Source organism: Bufo gargarizans, chromosome 3, assembly GCF_014858855.1.
Source record: "Bufo gargarizans isolate SCDJY-AF-19 chromosome 3, ASM1485885v1, whole genome shotgun sequence".
NCBI classification, from domain to species: Eukaryota; Metazoa; Chordata; class Amphibia; order Anura; family Bufonidae; genus Bufo; species Bufo gargarizans.
In genome coordinates this window covers 418,552,408-418,567,290 of record NC_058082.1, presented here as the reverse complement: position 1 = coordinate 418,567,290, position 14,883 = coordinate 418,552,408, and the positions used below count along the sequence as shown (strand labels likewise).

At 40.5% G+C, this 14,883-nt stretch overlaps 1 protein-coding gene across 1 annotated transcript in view; it reads left to right on the top strand.

The window, feature by feature from the left end:
• The window catches only part of LOC122933418 (uncharacterized protein C6orf132-like), a 37,182-nt gene extending 26,917 nt beyond the window's left edge, over window positions 1–10,265 (top strand). The window contains exon 5 of the mRNA XM_044288396.1: window positions 9,578–10,265. Within this exon, the coding sequence (XP_044144331.1) occupies window positions 9,578–9,671 (94 nt within the window). The 3' untranslated portion in view covers window positions 9,672–10,265. The remainder of the gene's footprint in view (window positions 1–9,577) is intronic.
• The last annotated feature ends 4,618 nt before the right edge of the window (window positions 10,266–14,883 follow it).

The window sequence follows — 14,883 nt, the reverse complement described above, 5'->3', positions numbered from 1 at the left end:
GGCTGTTACGGACGTGACAATACCAAATATGACTACTTTTTTGGTTTTGTTTGTTTTACATAATAAAGAATTTATAAAATAAAATGGTGTCTCCATATTCTGAAAGCCATAGTTTTATTTTTTGGGTGACTGTTTTTATGTAGGGTATCCATTTTTATTTTTCAGTATGAGATGACTGGTACTATTTTAGGGTGCATATGACTTTTTGATCGCTTGGTATTACACTTTTTGTGACAAATTGCTTTTTTGACACACTTTTCTTCCCTATTTTTTAAAATTTTACTTTATTTTCGGAAAAGGATGTTTGTGTATATACGGTAATTTTTTATTTTATTTTTTTTCAAACTTTTTGCGATATAAATTTTTTTTTACTACTTTTTTTCACTTTGTCCCACTCTTGGACTTCAACTTTTGGGGGGTCTGATCCCTTTACAATGCATCACATTGCTTTTATGTATTGTAATGCATTTGCTTTACAGCCTGCTTTCTGGGAGATCCAGGGGGCTGGATCTCACAGGCTGTTACGGAAGGCATTGGACTGCCTTCCCTGCCATTGGGTCCCTGTCACAGCAGCACGGGGACCCGATGGTCACCCCGTACCTGGCACGATCCCACATGTGCCGCGGTCAGATCAGACAGTGCAAGGGTTAATGAGCCGGCATCAGTGTCTTCACTGATGCCGGAGCATACAGCAGGGGTCAGGCTATCGGTGACTGCCGGACCCCTGCTGCTGATCGGGCGGGCGCAGCTCCTGCACCCACCCAATCAGCATGACGTACATGTTCGTCATGGGTCCTTAAGGGGTTAATAAGGTGAGCATCTCACTTCCTTGTGCTAGTTTCACACATACTGCACCTCTCCTGCTTCCCCTTCTCCTCCTTCTCTGATAACAGTACTGTAATGGGCTGGGTACATGTGTCCATAACATGACCAGGACTAGTTTTTATCCACTAGATGAAGGGCTGGGTTCACATGACGTTTTTATCATCTGCATTGGCCTGCTTTCACATAATCGGTGTTTGATCAGCGATTTCAATCAGTGACTGTGAGCCTAAACCAGGAGTAGTGGCTACACAGAGATGAGGTATAATGGAAAGATTTGCACCTGGTTTTGACCCACAATCACCGATGAAACCCTGACTGTGTGACCTAACAGTTCAGTTTCTCAAGTGAATGGAGCAAGTACTATTAGTTACACTACACCGACACTCCAGAGGAGACTACATAGTGTAATGATCAGGAAGTAGCGCTCACATGGAGCGCCACATTCTCTACAAACATCTGATCGGCAGGGGTGCCCAGGGTGGATTTGATTTAAATCAAACCGATTTAAATCATGATTTAAATCACTAGTCAGTAAGGCTTGATTTAAATCATAGTTTTTTACATAAAGATTCCTATTTGGACAATTTTTCTGTTGTACTTAGGAAGGAGAAAAATATTAATTACCTTAATAATAAGAATTTAAATAGGATTTATTCAACTGAAACAATAACATTACAGCATGTTATTTGCTTAAACATCCATGTTTGTTGCAGTGTTTGCATTTTGCACGCATGCCTGCCTTACCGATAGGTAAAGGAACTTCATTAAAATATTGCCAAACTGGGTCTCTTTTACGGCCTGCTGCCATTATAGTTTTTTCCTCCAAGGAAAGAATGTGATAAACCTCAGGTCATACACACAAAAAGATCCAAAGACTTGTCTGTCTGTGGCTGTGCAGTACTGTGCTCAGAAAGTTTCACTTTCATTTTGTAGTACTCCTTGTCTGCTTGCCTTTTCCTCCTTACACTTAGTTTCACTTTCTTCTTGTGCAGATCTATTCCACTCCAAACAATCAGAAAAATATTTTTTATATTCTATTCACTGAACTTTAAACTTAGCACTGAAGGGGTTGATTCTGTATTCATAGGTTTGTAGAAGTTAGGATTAAGATCTTTTTCTCAACTCTTTTCATGTTATAAATTCAGTTTTGAGAACTCCAAAATTAAACCAAGCATCTGTGATAATATCTTGTAGGCAGAGAAACTACCCAGTAATCTTACAAAAACCTCTGGAAGAGCATGAGATTGTGAATGGATTAATGTAATTTAACATATACAGTCTTATTCTACATAATTAAAAAAGTAATCTTTATTTCATAATGAAATAAGCTTTGGATGGAAATATATTTTCCTCAAAAAGCATTTTATATAAAAAAATCTGATTTAAATAAAAAAAAATCCAATTTTATTTTTTATAATATATATATATATATATATATATATATATATATATATATATATATATATACAGGTCCTTCTCAAAAAATTAGCATATTGTGATAAAGTTCATTATTTTCTGTAATGTACTGATAAACATTAGACTTTCATATATTTTAGATTCATTACACACTAACTGAAGTAGTTCAAGCCTTTTATTGTTTTAATATTGATGATTTTGGCATACAGCTCATGAAAACCCAAATTTCCTATCTCAAAAAATTAGCATATTTAATCCGACCAATAAAAGAAAAGTGTTTTTAATACAAAAAAAGTCAACCTTCAAATAATGATGTTCAGTTATGCACTCAATACTTGGTCGGGAATCCTTTTGCAGAAATCACTGCTTCAATGCGGCGTGAAGGCACTGCTGAGGTGTTATGGAGGCCCAGGATGCTTCGATAGCGGCCTTAAGCTCATCCAGAGTGTTGGGTCTTGCGTCTCTCAACTTTCTCTTCCCAATATCCCACAGATTCTCTATGGGGTTCAGGTCAGGAGAGTTGGCAGGCCAATTGAGCACAGTAATACCATGGTCAGTAAACCATTTACCAGTGGTTTTGGCACTGTGAGCAGGTGCCAGGTCGTGCTGAAAAATGAAATCTTCATCTCCATAAAGCTTTTCAGCAGATGGAAGCATGAAGTGCTCCAAAATCTCCTGATAGCTATCTGCATTGACCCTGCCCTTGATAAAACACAGTGGACCAACACCAGCAGCTGACATGGCACCCCAGACCATCACTGACTGTGGGTACTTGACGCTGGACTTCAGGCATTTTGGCATTTCCCTCTCCCCAGTCTTCCTCCAGACTCTGGCACCTTGATTTCCAAATGACATGCAACAGTCCAGTGCTGCTTCTCTGTAGCCCAGGTCAGGCTCTTCTGCCGCTGTTTCTGGTTCAAAAGTGGCTTGACCTGGAGAATGCGGCACCTGTAGCCCATTTCCTGCACACGCCTGTACACGGTGGCTCTGGATGTTTCTACTCCAGACTCAGTCCACTGCTTCCGCAGGTCCCCCAAGGTCTGGAATCGGTCCTTCTCCACAATCTTCCTCAGGGTCCGGTCACCTCTTCTCGTTGTGCAGCGTTTTCTGCCACACTTTTTCCTTCCCACAGACTTCCCACTGGGGTGCCTTGATACAGCACTCTGGGAACAGCCTATTCGTTCAGAAATTTCTTTCTGAGTCTTACCCTCTTGCTTGAGGGTGTCAATGATGGCCTTCTGGACAGCAGTCAGGTCGGCAGTCTTACCCATGATTGCGGTTTTGAGTAATGAACCAGGCTGGGAGTTTTTAAAAGCCTCAGGAATTTTTGCAGGTGTTTAGAGTTAATTAGTTGATTCAGATGATTAGGTTAATAGCTCGTTTAGAGAACCTTTTCATGATATGCTAATTTTTTGAGATAGGAATTTGGGGTTTTCATGAGCTGTATGCCAAAATCATCAATATTAAAACAATAAAAGGCTTGAACTACTTCAGTTGGTGTGTAATGAATCTAAAATATATGAAAGTCTAATGTTTATCAGTACATTACAGAAAATAATGAACTTTATCACAATATGCTAATATTTTGAGAAGGACCTGTGTATGTATATGTGTATATGTATATATATATATATATATATATATATATATATATATATATATATATATATATATATATATATTTTTTTTTTATTTATTTTTTTTAAACTGTTTGAGAATGGTTTGGTTTGAGGAACATGACAAAGTTAAAAATTATCAATAGTGTGAACAGTCTGGCACTAATCTTTGGGGTGTGCTTGGAAAGAAATGTGCAGTGCATGGAATCCTCCCCTTGCAACTTACAAAACTTAAAGGTGTTAGCTAGGATAATTAATCTCAGACTAGCCCTAAAATGGCTTTTTTTTTATATATACACTCTGGGGGGTGCCAGATGTCAAACCCCCACCAATCCAATATTGATGACCTATCCTGATGATAGGTCATCAATATATATGGCAGGACAACTCCTTTCCATAATCACCAGTTAATATCACATTCAAGCTTAGGATGTGAGCTTTCAGATGGCCCCAAAAAGTTTTACTTCCTTGTTCTGTGGGTGAGCTGCAAGTGTGAGTGACATTTAATATAGCTGGTTTCTGTCTGCGGTTGTGATCTCCACCTCCATTCTCAATAGCGAACCCAGAAGTAGAATACTTGACCACCTTTACCAATGAGTATACGCCAGCCAGCCTTGGCATTAAAACCACACAGGTGAAGTGTATAACCTTGGTTATCTTGTTATATTGGCATCTTTTGAATGAGTAAGAAGTAGATGTGTTGGAAACTGAAAAATGGTCCATCGCCATTTTTCTATTTCGAGCGACTGATGAATTAGGGTTAGGAACATGGGCACCCAATGCTAATTGATTTGCATGGAGAGTGAAGGCTATACTCTCTGGACGGGTTCCAAAGAAGAGCTACTATATCGCAAATTACTGTATGTGCAACTTGCCTTGCTGTACATGGGACTGTTTATCCAAGAACTGATCATAATGATCACGTTAAACCTTGTCCACTTCTAAAAGTCCCCACAATAGTTGGCATATGAGTTTCGGAACTGAGCAATGAAAGAAGGTGACCTAGTCTTCTCATGCTACACCCTTGTGCAATTTCTTGTGCAATTTTTTTATTCATTTTTTTTTATATCCTGTAGATGACTGGATCCATGTGTGTAGCTTACATGGGGAAGAGATGGCATAAGGGTGTAGCATGGGAAGAGGGCAAGCTTGTAAATTTACCGTGATGCTCTTAGCAATTTTGTTCTAAGAACTCTTGGGCCCTGGTATTCATTTAGATATTACATCACCTACCTAAACGGTGTTGGATATTACTCACACCCCATAATTGCAATGGTATTCTCTAATGGCAGTGGCCTCTTTCAGAACCCCCCCACACTACAAAAACTGTTTGAGAATGGTTTGAGGAACATGACAAAGTTAAAAATTATCAATAGTGTGAACAGTCTGGCACTAATCTTTGGGGTGTGCTTGGAAAGAAATGTGCAGTGCATGGAATCCTCCCCTTGCAACTTACAAAACTTAAAGGTGTTGGCTAGGATAATTAATCTCAGACTAGCCCTAAAATGGCTTAAAAAATAAATAAAAATCTTACTTACTTCATATGCACCAGAATGACCCAGTACATACAGGTGCTGAAAACTTACTGTGAACATAAGCCTATTCAATGACCATATGGGCTGGGAGGTGTTTTGCCTTTCATTTTGCTTTCTATGCATTTTTGGGTTAAGCATAGTAGTGAACACATAAGCTTGAATGATGTGGTTTTGACTAGGGCTAGTTGCACACTAGTGTTAAAATCTTCAGGCAGAGGGACAGCCTGCCGGAGTTCGTGTCCAGCATAGCTGGATACTGCTTTTCCTTGTAGGAGCCCTTTTGACTATAAAGGAACCCAGTGGTGATCTGGCCTGTTTTCTGGCACGGGTGCTGGGATTCGGACAATGAGTAGGACCGTGGTACAGTTACACAGGCGCTAAAATATGCAATGGGTCCGGATATGGGTATAATAGTCTATAGTTTTGTTTGTGACGCCAATTGCAGCTTGCGCAGGTACTGTTGCAGGGCCCTTTAAGATGTAATAACTCGCGCACCAGGTGAGGAATGCCAGAGTGGGGGTAGTGTCTCTGTCAACGGTGTCTCCTACCTGGGTACAGCTGGACTCCTGGATCCTGGCTCACTTACAATAAATGAGTGTGTTGCTAGTAGGAGTAATTGAGGAATAAATGAGACTTGTAATATAATTCAACTTGTCTTTACTGGATGCAGCATAAATCCATCCGAGATAAGTCTTTCAGGTCCCAGCACGTATTGGCAATATGTGGCAGGGATCAATATCTCTTCTGCTTCTTATCATATGCCTGGAGAATCTGGCAGGTATTTATATCTTCTGCTTGGTATGGGCCTGACTAGCTGAGGAGGAATTTGGCTTCTCCTGGTCTCTGGATATGTACTCATAGCTATGCTCACAGGGAATGCTCTTCCAGGAGGACTGGAGATGCTGCTTGCTTGTCAACCAGCTGAGTCTGGGAATGTTCTCTGGTCTCAACCGAGGCAAGGTCCTGGCTTGGGATCCCTGTAATTGGGAGCGCCTACTAACACAGTCTTCCCCAAGCAGGGGTAGCTGGTATACTCACTCTAACTTCCTTCTCCTCCCCATAAGACTGGACATGGGACCGGCCTACATCCGCTCACAGAGGGGGGGGGGGGGGGGGGGGGATAAACTGGAATGAACTATTCCAGTCTAGCAATACTAAACTGGCTAAGGTCCTGCTACATACTGCTGCCACCTGTTGGTGCACATGGAAATTACAGCATAATACATGAAACAGGCCTAGAAAATACATATAATAACAGTAATGACAATATAATTACACTTAACATGTGGTAGCAGGGAAAAAGTTTGGTACATACTTTGGAATGTTACATGTGTACACAAGTGCAAAACTGTAAATTATGGACAAGGGCAATTTTTTTTTTTTTTTTTTTTTTTTTTTAAAGTTCCTTAGGCCGTAACATAATTTTCCTGATGAATTAGCTACCATATATGGAGACTTGTTTTTTGTGGGAAGAGTTGAACTTTTTAATGACTCTTATCATTTTTTGCAAAACTGTAAAAAAAATATATATGTGTGGAGTGGAAAAAAAACCTAAATCCAGCAATTGTTCAGTGTTTTTACACTGTTGAAGTCTGTATGATTACAACAATGCCAAATGTATATGGTATACATTTTATTTTTTTTTTTAAAGGGCATAATTCAAAATATCTTTAAAAAAAAACTGAAAACATTTTCTAAACAATTTAATTGTGTTGTCACTAATCTGCACCTATTTTATTTTTAAGCCTTTTTTTTTCTTTTCTTTTTTTTTTTTTTTTTTTTTTTAGAACCGGCATGATCCTATTTAATGCCGTATTTTTGTTGGAGTATAGATTACAAAACAGTGAAGTCCCCTGGCCACCATGACAACCAGTTGGCACCCTGTAGGGGGGGTGATTTGTAGGACAGAAGGAGCGCTTAGACATCCCTCTGTCTAATCACTCTGCCATCGCTATAGATCGTTCTAACCCAATTAACCATGCCATGTTTTATGCTCCATGTTAGGTATATATAAGCACAACACACATTCTTGTTCAGTCCCCACTTGTAATGGCTCTAATAACCTATTCTGTGCCGTGGCATTAGAAGGTAGTTAGATCCCCTCTGTGCACCAAGAAATGTTTTCAAGCACTGATGGGTTAAAACAATTTGGATTTACACCTTACGCTATATGTTCAGACATTCTTGCTTTTTTATTTGGTTTCCTAATTGAACATCTGCTGTATTTTAGGTTGTGCTTTGTGCACGGCATTTGAAAAGGGGAAATACAGCATATGGGCTAGCTGCTCTACATCGCTAGAACCAGATGTGCATACTTGGCTCCTCCCAAAACCCCAAATGTAGAAACCATTTTGTTTTCGCCAAGTATGTCCTAATTTTTGGTTTTAAAAATGCCAAGCAAATGTCCTCTCCTAGCTCCAAACTGCGTAGGTCTATCTTAGTAAAGTATTAGTACATTTTTTTTTCAATAACTTCGACGAAACCTAGATAATCGTTGCTAAAAGCCAGTGAGAAAGGTATTAAATCCATGTTTTCCTTGGGCTTGTGCCCTCCTGTTATCAACAAGTGGTGCACCCCAATCCTTATCGACAATCTTGCAGGCTCTTTTCATTGTCCTTTTGGGGTATCCTCTGTTCATACATTCTCTTTTGTGTTTCGTCAGCGTGCCGTCTGCATGTTCTCCCATGGTGGTGTGGTGTTCCCTGCTACCTTCTTTTGATACAATGGGGTCTAGACGCTGTGAAATATGTAATCCCCTTTTAAGATCAAACTAGAAGGATCACTGTTACTTGTACAAAAGATCGTATGTGTTGTCATTTAAGTATTATATGACCGCAGGTACCAAAGCCACGTTACTTGACCACACAACAAAAATATTGTCTGTGGCACTCCCTCCAACACACACTTTCAGAGTGGTTTAATGCAGTAGGAATATTGTCCCTTCAACCAGACCATTATTGAGTTTGCAAGGAATAGTGGACAGGTATCTGGTGGGTAAATGTTGATTATGGGAAAACTCTTAAGATTTAAAGGGGTTGTTTTGAACCCCACTACAGTTGGAGTTAAATGGCAGAATCTTCTTTGCCTAATGAACCTCCTCACTGGTGCTCTGTTCAAGTGTTGAAGGTAACATCCATGTTGTTTCTGGTCCCTTGTGGACTGAAAGTGTGGCGTCTCATCTGTCTTCATGTATAAGGCCTTATTCACATGTCAGTGATTTCCATCAGTGATTGTGAGTCAAAGATGATCTGCAGTTCTGCACCTGTTCTTTGTTTAGACCCACTTCTGGTTTTGGCCCAAATTACTGATGGAAATCACTGGCCAAACACTGGCTGTGTGAATAAGGCCCAAAACTGAAGCTATTCATTGACCTCAGCGGTGATCTGTCCATATGCGGCACTTGACTGTTGAGGCCAGTAGACAGATGCCGTGGTCCACATGATAACTGATGAGGTGTTGCACTTCTGTCCCACAGGGGATTAGAAGAGGGAATTTTATATCCTCTGCATTGGTGACTAGGTAAGGCTACTTTCACACTAGCGTTCGGGCGGATCCGTTCTGAACGGATCCGCTCATAATAATGCAGACGGAGGCTCCGTTCAGAACGGATCCGTCTGCATTATATTAGCAAAAAAAAGCTAAGTGTGAAAATAGCCTGGGACGGATCCGTCCAGACTTTCAATGTAAAGTCAATGGGGGACGGATCCGCTTGAAGATTGAGCCACATTGTGGCATCTTCAAACGGATCCGTCCCCATTGACTTACATTGAAAGTCTGGACGGATCCGCACGGATCCGCACGCCTCCGAACGGCCAGGCGGACACCCGAACGCTGCAAGCAGCGTTCAGCTGTCCGCCTGTCCGTGCGGAGGCGAGCGGAGCGGAGGCTGAACGCCGCCAGACTGATGCAGTCTGAGCGGATCCGCCTCCATTCAGACTGCATCAGGGCTGGACGGCTGCGTTCGGGTCCGCTCGTGAGCTCCTTCAAACGGAGCTCACGAACGGAAACCCGAACGCTAGTGTGAAAGTAGCCTTAGCTATTTCGGCCGCGTAACTCCTATTGCAGCGAGGGTGGGACACCCCCCTTTAATGCTAAACTTCTACAAGAGACTGCAGTAGCTGAGTGTTGCACACATAAAGGTATAATATTGTGTTCTACTAAATGGCTCTTTTCTGCTTTCTCCAGGTCACAAGGTAAAAACCAGCAAGGCTTGACATTCACTGTGAGACCAGGTACCAGGCAGCCAATTTCTCAAATGTATCAAGGTGGCTACATGTGAGTGTGCATATTCCTAAATGCCAAGTTCCTGTCATGTTGCCTACAAACAGTCTCATGAAGCCGCTTCTAAGCTCCGATTCAGTGTCGTAAAAGTTACTACTGTATATAGCCTTTGTAAGCAAAATTTTTTTTTTAAGCTACTTTATTCCACAGTAGAGAAGATGTTGAAGGGTATTCTTCTATAACATTTTTTAAAAATGTTTTATCATGTTTTTCCTTTGAGTTGCTATGTCTCTTATTTTACATGTTAATTTTATGTGCCTTTCTCAATTTCATTTTTTTTATTTTTTCCTCTTAAATGTCTTGTATGCTTTGTTGTATAAATATATACATACTTATAAAAAGAATGACCCCTGTATAAAGATGATGTACATACAAATGAGAGGAGAGGGGATTCCTATGACGAACCCTACAAAAAGCACTTTTTGTTGTATATTCAGTGTATATTTATATGTGTCCTTTTTATGTACCTTCATTTATATGTTCGTGTTACAACAGAAGAGAAGTGTCTGGATTTGCTTTTAAAGAGGATGCACAAAGCTTTTGCATGCTATTTCCTCAGTTATTATACAGCAATAAACTATTTTATGCCAAATGTGTTTTACTTTTCTGACTTTGCGGTGACCTTTTTTGCTGGATGCCTTTTTAAAATTTCTGTTGCTTGTCACTGTCTCCTTGACAACAGACTGTTAAAAAAAATAAAAAAAATTACATTTTGTAGTTTGTTGCCAAAGAGACTAGAAGAAGGTTAGATGAAAGTTATAGGGGTTGTCCCACAGAGGACATTTATCGCCTATCTACAGGACAGATGATAAATGATTGCTGGGACCCTCAAAATCAACAGAAAGAGGGAACAAGAGTCTATGCACAACCACAGGAGGAATTTGAATGGAGTGGTGGCCGCGCATGTGCCCTGCTGTTCTATTCCAAGTCTGCAGGGCCAATGCAAACGGCCAAGCTCAGAAGTTGTGCAGGGAGGAGAAACGGGGTGCTTGTGGCTCCCACCAATTCTATTTATCTTGTTTTCCATTCTGCTTATTTTAGCCTAGTAAGGAAGTAAGCAAGTGTTGAATAATTCTAGTGCCACTGAACTTGTACACAAAGTTGGTTCTATGCTTTTCATAGCCGTTTTGGTCATTCTAGGTATTCTTGGCTAACATGTTCACAGATATCTACCCTATATACAGTACATGGCACTTATCCCAGGAAATGGAAAAGTTGAAATCTATTCCTCCTGGCTACATTTACCTTCAAATGTAGCGTACTTGAGAAACTGACTCCTCTTTGTGCTTGGTGTGTAATAGAAATCGAAAGAAGGGCTACCTTGAGGTCCCTTTTTAATTTAAATATTTTAATACTTTTATTGGCATATACTGGAGGGTATATGTAGATGACTGAAGTAATTCACAGTTCCAACAAAGCCAAAACCATGAACAGAGTTGTGGAGTTCTGGTGCTTGGAAAACCAGGTCGATAGTGTGGGTGCCTTCAGTCCTTGGGCTACTTTCACCCTGCAGTGAATGGTCTTTGAAAGGCATTCCTCGCAACGACCACCTTTCTTTGGACCACTCACGGCCAAAATGAACCAAACTCACTGCATCATAGATCAGACCACACATGATCATGTGAAAGCAGCCTAAGGATAGGTCATCAATAAGTAAGTCCTGGAAAACATCTTTAATGAAACTCCTACATCGAAGAAATGCAACTGGTGTTCAAGAGGTTTGGGTTTTAAAATGCAATATCTGGCCAACATGCTTTCAAAAGATCATAAAGAAGCCCAGTTGTGGTACCACCACAAAAATAGGGCCAAATACATGGTTCACCAGAGTTGCCAGAATAAAATGGAAATGATGAGCAGCGGTAAAAACCCTACCTTTTTAAACATGTCTTCTATGTGAGTGATTTAAACAGAAAGCCATCACAATCTCACATTAAATCGGGTGATATTGGTTGTCCAATATTCATCTGCTCCCCGAACACATAATTTCCCATGCTTTCAGGGTATGTTCACCCGGCTAAAATCTGCCACTGATTTAGCAGCTGAAAATACATTTTCTACTGCTCAATCCACATTCAAAACCCACCAACAGTTTCTCTATTGAATTTAATGTTAAAAATTACACCTTGTGCACACAGTGTACAATGGTAAAAATAATAATAATCAGTTGCTGATTTGTAAAATGCCTGAGAAGTGGCATGTTACTTCTTGGAAGCAGATTTGTGGGTTTCATATATGTCGATGAGGAAGCGGAGAAACCTCAACCAAATACTCTTCTCATACTCTTATAAAAACTCCCCTAAAGCCTCCACTCAACTACCGGTTTTCAGCTAGTAATCGGTCACAGATTTTTCTGCCGCTGATTTTGCCATGTGAACTTTGCCTTGTAGTATGAAATGCAACTGACTCAATTGAGGTCTGCAGTTTCTCAGGTATCATGGTTATTATATCAAAGATACTTCGGAAAGAAACCTCGGGCCAGAGGGAGGAAATGCATATATGAAGGGTCAAAACTACTAGGAACTAAATGTCCCCCTTATACTTCATGAAGAAATTTGAGGAAAGAAGGAGATGAAGCTAAAAATGAAGTTAAGAAATGGGGTAAAACTGTCACTTTGCGGAAAGAGCCCATCAGATTTACAATCTCAGATGGCAGGTGTTGGAGACTGTAGACTATAAGGATAATGAGGATGAAAATAGAAGATTGTTACCATTGAGAAACATATTGAATAGTGAAGCTAAATTCACTCCTCCCAAAAGGATAAAACGAGATGTGTAACTTTTCAAGCATTTTTGTAGGTGTTTATTTGATTGCTTTTGTGATTTAAAGGGATGATCTAGGAATTGATAATGATGACCTATCCCCAGGCAGGGGTCTGAGTCCCGGCACCCCCACGATCAACTGTTTCAGAAAGCCGCCGAGCTCAGCGTAAATTGTATAATGGCAGTGCTTGTTCAAGACCAAGAAAAATCCACCTTCTAAGATGCAAAAGGTGGAATCTTTTATTGTGCGTTTAAAATCCAATGCAAGACATCACAGGTTACAGTAACACGTTTCAGACCGCAAGTAAATCAGGGTCCTTCATCATGACCATTTTGGAAGCTGGATTTTTCTTGGTCTTGAATATTCACAGCAATCAAGTCCGGAGGTTGCCATCCGTGCTCAAGGCAGGTGGACGGTGGGTGAGAGCTGGTTTACCGTCTGTTTCATAATGGCAGTGCTTGGTATTGCAGCTCAGCATTGTAATTGGGCTGAGCTGCAACTAGGCCATTTCAGTGATGTCACATGGACTAGGAAGACACCACTGCGCTCACAGACGTTGGACCCCCCGCCTTTTATGATATTGATGACCTATCCAGAAGATAGGTTATCAATATAAATTCCCGGATAACTCCTTTTAAAAGTTTTTTTTATAGCGATGAAAATAATTTTAGTGAAAAGTATTTTATTACAGATTTTGATATTCTGATATAAGATCCATTATTATGTATTCTCCTATAAATACCCTTCCTTCTCTTTAACCCTCATGCATGAGTAAGGGGGCAGAGTCCCCCGAAATGTCATATAGCAGAGAGATTGGAGTTATGTTGGATGCAGGGTTCCTCATGTTTTGTATTGGTGGAGTATGGGACAAATTTGTGCAGAGGCGCACGCCTCTGATATATTTGGTGCATCTTCCACCTGTGTTTAAATCTACGGTATCCTCCTGGTGTGAAGAAAGAGAAATGTTTTCTGAAAGGTGGCGTGAAGTGGGAAATGTTGCATATTTTGCCCCTGAAATGGCATGTGTCAGGATCGGGGACTTAAATTCAGGAGGGGACCCTGCAGGGTCACACTGGAGCTCCTCCTGTCAGCACTCCTTCCTAGACGAATCAATCTTACCTGCCACCACTTGTCAGATCAGTCAGACGAGACTCCTTTGCATTAAGTAACACCTAAGTGCTCTCTACAGCTGCTATCATTCACAGTTTTACTAAATCAATTTAGGCAATGCTTCTTCTAAGGTCATGGAATCTTTAGAACACAAGAAGGCTCTTATTAAAGTGAAGTTTTTATATCAAAAAAGGAAAGTGTGTACAAACAATGTGGTTATCATAGAAAATATAACAAATATACAGACATATAAACAGTGCAAAATAACAGTTTGTAAAATAAAAGGGATAAAACAGAACTTAATATGTTATGCGGCGGTTAAGTCCGGTTGCCTTGGGAAGCAGAAATATTGGTCAGTCCATCAAGCTAGTGATCCCCCCCAAAAAATGACAGTTTGCTTTCCTCCCTGCATGTGTTACAAAGGGTCAGTATCATCACCCCCCCACACACACACACACTTGTGATGTCAGAGGAGGCCAGGGAGTATGGTAACGACCTTTTATGACCACTTGCTGAAAACAAAGTCTGGCTCAAAGTCTTTATATTAATATATTTTTTTTAGGTATTCACCTTAGCAATTTCATATTACCTCCATCCACTCTGTCGAATATCCCGCACACGTGCGTACCAAACGTGGCAGAGGTAATGGCATAATAGATGGAGTGATACGATTGCTCCCTGTTACTGAGTTGGGATCAATTTGACTTTGATACCGTAGAAGCATATACATGGTCTGAGTTCTCAGGAGGAAGCATGTGGCTCAAATATGGATTTTTCTACTTATTTCTTTGATGTATATTGCAAGATGGGGGTGTGACCTGGCTGGAAAGGACACTAGCCTTTTCCTGACCCCTCTAACGGTTCTGGTCTGTATAATGCTGGTATCTGACATCTTCACACTTTATGATAGGGCTCTGGTTTCTATGAAGTTGTTCCATCTTACTGATTTTTATTGCTACAATCTCTGGCCTGGAAGGACATGGAAGAGGTGATGACCCTACAGGAATGTAAAGGGAGTGGTTACCTACTCCTAACAATAATTTTAATATCTGGATCCCTCTACCACTACAGCGTGCAAATAAACGTGCAAACTATTTATGCCACAAAAGTGTTATAAATAGGTTAGTAAATGTTTCCTATAGTATTATTAGGGCCTGCTAGTGGGAGGCTGAATGATAGAGGGGCCATTTGTCTCCTAGTTGTTTTGACAGGTTCTCAGACTTTCTCATTGGATATCTGGGGGTCAGCAACTTTTGCAATCTTTTACACTTGTGGCCAGATCTCTGCAGCTCGGAGTGTAAAGCTATTTACACTGTGTTACAGGTACAGTATGCGTGTG